Consider the following 8,007-nt stretch of genomic DNA (forward strand, 5'->3'; position numbering starts at 1 on the left):
CATGTTCATTTATGACACTCTACTGTTTCTTAAATATGTCTGGTTTATGTTAATTTCTGTTGTTTTAATTTATATTAATGCATTACATATAAAACAATAAATCATAATTACAATAAATCTCAGTCATTGGCAATTTTCATTAGTTAAGTGTGATGCATAAATTATCATGTACACCTACGGGATTTATTTTGATTCTGGATCTGACTTATAGAACTTTCAATATATAGAAATTACAAAAACACCACATTTGAGTCGCACGAACACTAAGTGAGATGGCAGAACCATTTTCTTTCCAGTAATATGGAACATTTTTTTTTGGAACACAGTAACCAAGTAGCACTGTAGAGATAAACACACCAAGAGCTTTATGTTAAATAGATCATAGTGATGACAGAACAACCTGTTCGATACATGATTAATATAGATAGATAGACAGTTAGAAATGTATACATGAGAAATATCATCAGATATTGTGACATTTGATATCTTTGCTGAAAAACTTTTTTACTTTTTAGTTATGCAATGTATGCTTATTTTCCTCTACTTACACTCCAAAACTGCTTGTACTTCATAAACTGGTTCAAGGATCATCACTCCTTTAAAATCACTTGGATATATTTTTGTGATGTCCCAAGCTTGTTTTAGATCCATTAGGACAACCATCCTTCCTCTGTTTTTTGTAATTTTCCAGTCCAGGATCTCTTTTAGAGTGTACATATGCTCATCCTGGTATTCAAAGAACTCTCCTTTGTATGATAAAGGTAACGAAAATGAGCTTTCCTGTCCATGTATATCCACTCTACAGGTCACAGAACTGATCCCTTGTACTTCCTCCACTGATTTAACAAAAAATATTTGTCCTTTTTGTATTGTGATATCATCCATACATAGGTCAGTATGGCTGTAAAACCCTGGTAGGCCAAATCGAGTACGCCCAATATATAGAGCATTCACAATCTCTTCAATGGAAAGATATGGATTTTTATTGGGAACAATTTTAAATAAACCTGAAAGAAAATATGACAAAGTGAAAGATGGAGAACAGAGAAATGTTACAGCATTGTACAGTTTCTCCATCTTCAGAGAAGAGTTCCCTTTGCTTACCTTAAAGGGATCAGTCACCACTTTTAACATAAATAAAAGTCAGTGTGCAACAATTTATATTTGTTATGCAAACAAAATGCATTTAACACAATCAAAATATTACCTAAACAAGTGTGCCTATGTATATTTTGCTGATGTTGCCTTTAAATTACAGTCATTTCTTATGTTGAATATCTTAAAATATATAATGATGCACATAGGATATATTCATTAGCATTATGTCACTTTGGATCTGTCTAGTTGAACATTCATGTCCATAATGTGTAGGACAGTACTAACCTTAGGAACTGTCCTGCTATCCCATAAGCCATCCCTCTGTTACACTTTTTCAGGCTGGTGCATACACAAAGCTCCATTGTCTAGCCATGTGCCTTGCCCCATATTTATGACATATTGCCCTGATAATACACATGGAATAGTGAAAGCTGTACCTGGAAAATTAAGAGGGAGTTCCACTCTGGGCCGCAACTCATCATATTCATCATTCGTAAAGATATGCGTCATTACTTTCTTGACTTTGTACCCGATAACTTTGATAACTTCTCCTGCTGATAGGGAAGAGTCACTCTCTAAAAGTTCATGTAGTGGACCTAGAACATTAACAAAAATCACAGTTTTACCGAATAGTAAAAATTGTATTTAAAAAAATGTGCAAATCATACAAACCTATTTTTGACTGTTGATTTTTTATTGCATGTTTATTACCCTTTCCACGTCAATAAAAAGTTACCAAATGTAACATCAGGACATTCTATACAATCACATTGTATCTTTCATTTATCAACATTGGAAACCTCCACATATTTCGGTATTGACTAATGGGCTCTCCTTTGTTTCTAGCCCCAACTTTAATACAACATATAGGTAAAAGATTTACATCTATTAATGTGCAAACTTTTACTACATATAGCTTTTTCAAAGAAGGATCAAAGGAAAGCCAAACAGTTATGCCTATCCAGTGAGGAATATAAAGTGTTGCAAGACTTAGAGAGTTTAGCAACTGAGTCTACCACATATACCACTGTTTTGAAGTGCAGAAGTAGAAAAAGTGCAGATATAGAAAAAAAATTGAAAAGAGGGACATTATGTCTGAAAGAAATTTAACAAAAACTAGAACAAATTGCTCTTAAGGAATTGTCTGAGGAACAGGCAATAACTATGAAGCCATCAGAAAAGGGAACTTTGTTATCATGAATACCTCTGACTATGAAGGAAATGGCTACAGAATACTGCAAAGTGACCGTACCCCAAAATATATGATCAAAGGTTGCGACTTGGGTCATATTACTGATTATTATAATTGTTTTTTATAGTGCCATCAAATTCTGTAGCAATGTACAATGGGTAAACAGGACATTCTGTAACAAGTAGTTAATAACAATTTGACTTACAGAAACAGGTGAGGAGGGCCCTGCACAAACCAGCTTACAATCTAGAGGGAGATAAGGTGTATTACACAAAAGGTAAAAATTATATTGGTAGGAATGGAGCAGTAACACTACTAAAAGTATTGCAGGAGGGGGACTAGAAAAGGTGAGCTAAAGAAACACGGGAGGGCGTTAATGTGTAATGTTGTAACCGTCTTTAAAGAAGTGGGTCTTGAGTGATTTTTTTTTAAGGAATTAAGGCAGGGGGAAAGACAGGTAAGCCGGGGAAGAGTCTTCCAGTGGATAGGGGCTGCCCTTAAGAAATCTTTCTAAGCGTGCATGAGAGCTAGAAATCAGAGTAGAGGATAGAAGGAGATCACTGGATGAGCGGAGAGACCGGTTAGGAGTGTATTTAGAGATGATTGAGGAGATGTAAGAAGGGAAACCGTTGTGAAGGGCTTTGAAAGTAAGAGTCAGGATTTTGAAATGAATCCTGATAATGAATATAAATACATTTTACCACAATTGCAGCCTTTTATAACTTGCCAAAAATACATAAAAATGAAAAGCAACCCCCTGGCCGCCCGATTATCTTAGAAAATCAATGTCAGAAAAAAGTATATAATTATAAAAATCCTTCATCCATTTATAGAAGAACTATCCTCATGTGTGAGGGATACCAGTAACAGGTTATCACTAAATTATAAAAGATACATTGTACTAAAAAAATTTTGGCTGGCATGTTGTTTCGCTGTATTATAATGAATATTAAAAATGAAAATGTAAAACAATCTTTCATCCAGGCAGTGAGATAATTAAAAGTTATGTTTTACTTGAAGTGGATATTCATGCTTTTCTCAGTTTATAAATATTGGCCTCCATAAAAGACCTAATGGTCAGGGCTGGTGCAAGGATTTTTGCCACCCTAGGCAAAACATAATTTTGCCGCCCCCCTGGCTACACCCCCACAAGCCCCTCCCCTCCCAGGCTTACTGAATGACCGTGGCCGGCGGGTGGCGCCGGCCCTGCTAATGGTTATGGTAGTGGTCATATGGTAACCTGATGATGGTGTTGGGTATCTAGTTTATTAACAAATATCTCTTCTGGTACTAAGGGATCATGCAAATGTCTACCTATGTGTTAAGCCATACTGTCAGAACTCGGGTAATCAGGTCGGGTAGGAGCCCATGTGCAGGGGATACTTGGGGTTTGATCTGTAACGCACAATGCATTATTATAAAAACAAAGACACCACACGCAGAAATCTAGGTAATGCAATGTATTGTATGTATTATGACAGGACAAGCAAATAAGGGTTATACAGTCTGTTAGCAAGAAACCGGACGTATGGCAGGATAAATAAATACCGGTAATAAGTCTTTTGGAGCCCACTTGGAAGGCTACGAAAGGCAGGGAACCCATTTGGAAGGGCACAAAAGGCAGGGAGCCCACTTGGAAGGGCACAAAAGGCAGGGAGCCCACTTGGAAGGGCACAAAAGGCAGGGAGCCCACTTGATAAGGACACAAAGAAGGTAGTCCACTTGATAAGGACACAAAGCAGGTTGCCCACTTGATAAGGACACAAACCAGGAACGGTACAGGTATAGCGCCATAGCAGAACGGTCCACAGACTTCAATACAAAGGGCCTGACTGAACGGCAGAGCAGGATGAAGTAGCCAGGATTCAATCCCGGAAACAAGGCGCAGCTGGATGTAATGATTAGGGCTCAACTCGGGTAATAAGGTAACATCTGATCCTGGTAATTGAGTTCTGAGTGCTCCAGAGGGCGGAGGGTGGCCACTAGTGGTAGCAGATTGATATACCACATGTATGAAAAAGCCATGGTTCAGGCAGCGAAAAAGTGGACCCTGACACATGCTTAACAAAGAAGAACAAAATACTAGCGCCCAAACCAAAACAAATTTAAACCTTAACCCCTTAAGGACCAGATATATTTTACAGTACAGGAACTTTTTTCATTGTCATTCTTCAACAGTTATTTTCCTTTAGTGTAGTGTAAAATTATGTATTGTTTTTTTGGGACAAATATGGTTGTTTTTATGTATAAAATGTTTTAAAAATATGTTTTAAAACAATTTATATACAGGTTTTACAGCAATATAAATTCTACACAGATATAAATACTAGAAATATATTTGTGACGAAAAACAGACTTTGGCAGAGGTACATTTGAGCATAAGCGTTTTGCATGTTTTACAAATGCATTTTAGAGTACTTATACTGTACATTATTTGTGGAGGAGGCTGCCTGGGACACTGAAGTGTCCCTTTAATGCTTGTTTTGTCATTTTTTGTTCACTTCATATCACATATCCCAGCCCTTTGTGACAAATCATTGTGTAATAATAAACTCTGTGCCACTGTTGCAGACAATATTGCATGTAAGCGTTTATGTCCAAGGGAGAATAGGTGTATGTATATAAGCAATTTAGCAATTTTGACCAACATGCCAACATGTGCCTCCTGAAGCCACATCCAGTGAGGCCATACCATAGTCAAAGCAATGACACCTAAATCTAATTGCAAAAAAAAATCTACGTTTTGATTTATATCAATATATATCTTCAGTACAATTACATTGATTGACAAAGCAAATGTACAAGCACAGAACAAAATTCCCACAAAGCTGCATGGATGGTGAAATATAAATAATATACATTATTTTTATATTATAAAGAGAAAAAAAAATACAATATTAATCCAGCAAAGTTCTTTGAGGGTAAAGTAGATAAAACATTTTAAACAACTACCTTAAAAATAATTTGGAAGTGAGGTTCATCATTACTACTTGAAATTAAGGTGTGGTAAATTTTAAAATCCAATAATTCTATGAAACCATATTATCAGTAGCCTAAAGCCGTAAAGCTGACTATTAAATCTTTGAAATGAACAGCTTCGTTGAATCACCTTAGGGTGACTGATCAAAAAGTCAATTTATTGTACCATGTGTAATAAACAAGATGACTCCTTGCAGTAAATTCAAATAATACAAGGGTATCTATACATTTTACTGTTAGACACATATCAAAATCTTAAGCATTTACTTTATTATAGTATACTATACCAATGTACTGTAGCATCAACTTAATGTTTGTTAGATGTTACCTCCATAGTATCCCGATTGTATTTGTAGAACTCTTGGAAGGGTTTTGGGATCCAAGGACTCAATGTATTTCTGAAGTGTAGTAGTCATGATTCAGAACAGTCTAAAAATGTTGTATACACAGAAACCTTTGATGTACAATATCCTGCTGAGAATACTATTGGCTTGTTAGTGAGAAGCGATTAAGTAGACAGGAAAACGCATTCTATGCCACAGACTGATGTAAGGTTCCTGTTCTCACCTGCAATATAGCTCAAGAAAGCTGAGCCACATTTTACAGACAGCTGTCAAAAACATTGAGATGAGTATTTTATTTTGCTGATAACAATGGGATTCAATAGTTTGCGACCTAAATCTTACTTACTTAGTAGAGCTAGCATACTTACATGCCAAAACTTTATACAAAAGCTATACTGGAATCTAAATATACCAACCTCCCAACAAAGAACAAGAACAGAAAAAAAATGTAAAACATGATAATGGTTTTATGCTTATGCTTCAATACCAGTTTGTACAGAGGTACCATATCCATTGTATGTTTTGTCTTGAATCTCAAGTCTGCATTTCAAATACCGTATTGGCTCGGATATAGGCCGCCCCCGTATATAGGCCGCACCCTAAAAGTTTGGTGCTTTTTCAAAGAAAAAGTTTTTTTCTTTAAAAAAGCACCAACAAAAAAAAACATGCTGCCACTCTGTCTCCCCCCCCCGAGATATGCTGCCACTGCCCCCCCCGAGATATGCTGTCACTGCCCCCCCCCCCGAGATATGCTGCCACTCTGCCCCCCCCGACTTACCGGAGCAGACTCCCGGGTGTCTTGCGGGGCCGGCGGGGGCATCTACTCAATTGTGTTGTATACGCGTATTGCGTAGATGTCCCCCGCCGGCCCCGCAAGACACCCGGGTAAGTCTCCGGTAAGTCTTGGGGGCAGAGGTAAAACGCATCGTGCGGATGGTCACCGGCTGCGGCGATGCGGGTAAACAACCCAGAGGCTGTTTACCCGCATCGCCGCAGCCGGTGACCGTCCGGACGATGCGCTTAGACAACCTTCCGTGCCGGCAACCCCCCCGTGGAAAGTGCTGGCAGGGGAGGCTGTCTGAGCGTATGGGAGAGTAGGATACATGGCCCCTGCACCGCTGTGGGGGATCTGTATCCTAACCCCGCTGCCTGCCCGGCGCCCGGGACATGCAGTCGGGCGCTAGACCCCGAATATAGGCCGCACCCCCACTTTAAAGACTTAAAGTGGGGGGAAAAAGTGCGGCCTATATTCGAGCCAATACGGTATATATAAGAAAGGGTTTGCGATAAACTATTTCTCCTTAAATATTTCCTTTATCCTGTTTTTTACAGTGCCACCATATCTGCAGAGCTGTAAATACATATTTACAGCTCTGCAAATATGGTGGCACTATAAAAACATTTCTTCCAGAGACAGGTAAGGAGTCTTTTTTCTATAACTATCTTGTGGTATGTTCTGCTGGGGATCTTCTTATAGACTCCACACCTAAATAACTATGAACACACCCTATTAGGCCCAGAGAGTATTTAAATCAATCACTTCAAATCACCACAGCTGTGGAGCTAACTGCAGTGTTAATTTACCATGTGAACATAGCCTCCTTATCCTCTTTGGCCTAGGCACATGGTGTGTGGGACCAGTATGCAACAAGGATTTTGTGGAAGTACGCCTCTCATAGATACTAGCCATGACCTTGCTGATGACTGGTTATGAGGCCCACAGCACAGGGTATGCTGACTAGGTACATGGCAGTTACATTACTTGTAGGCAGAGATAGCATCTTTTGCGCCCTAGGCAAGAATAGAAAATACTTGCGTCTTTACATAGTTGAATGTGCTGACAACAAAATCACACAAAAATCCTCAATGGAAATCAAATTTATCAACCCATGGAGGTCTGGATATGGAGTCACACTCAAAATCAAAATGGAAAACCACACTACAGGCTGATCCAACTTTGATGTAATGTCCTTAAAACAAGTCACAATGAGGCTCAGTAGTGTGTGTGGACTCCACGTGCCCGTATGACCTCCCTACAACGCCTGGGCATGCTCCTGATGAGGTTGCGGATGGTCTCCCGAGGGATGTCCTCCCAGACCTGGACTAAAGCATCCACCAACTCCTGGACAGTCTGTGGTGCAATGTGGCGTTGGTGGATGGAGCGAAACATGATGTCCCAGATGTGCTCAATCGGATTCAGGTCTGGGGAACGGGCGGGCCAGTCCATAGCATCAATGCCTTCCTCTTGCAGGAACTGCTGACACACTCCAGCCACATGAGGTCTAGCATTGTCTTGCATTAGGAGGAACCCAGGGCCAACCGCACCAGCATATGGTCTCACAAGGGGTCTGAAGATCTCATCTCTGTACCTAATGGCAGTCAGGCTACCTCTGG

At 39.4% G+C, this 8,007-nt stretch overlaps 1 protein-coding gene across 1 annotated transcript in view; it reads right to left on the reverse strand.

Moving 5' to 3' along the window:
• The window catches only part of THEMIS (thymocyte selection associated), a 37,840-nt gene extending 32,155 nt beyond the window's left edge, over positions 1 to 5,685 (reverse strand). Inside the window, exons 1-3 of the mRNA XM_053460716.1 lie at positions 5,598 to 5,685; positions 1,536 to 1,694; positions 549 to 1,007 (exon numbers count right to left, since the gene is read on the reverse strand). Of these exons, the coding sequence (XP_053316691.1) occupies positions 549 to 1,007; positions 1,536 to 1,694; positions 5,598 to 5,685 (706 nt within the window). The remainder of the gene's footprint in view (positions 1 to 548; positions 1,008 to 1,535; positions 1,695 to 5,597) is intronic.
• Positions 5,686 to 8,007: the final 2,322 nt, after the last annotated feature.

The sequence above is a fragment of the Spea bombifrons genome, chromosome 3 (assembly GCF_027358695.1).
Source record: "Spea bombifrons isolate aSpeBom1 chromosome 3, aSpeBom1.2.pri, whole genome shotgun sequence".
Classification (NCBI taxonomy): Eukaryota; Metazoa; Chordata; class Amphibia; order Anura; family Pelobatidae; genus Spea; species Spea bombifrons.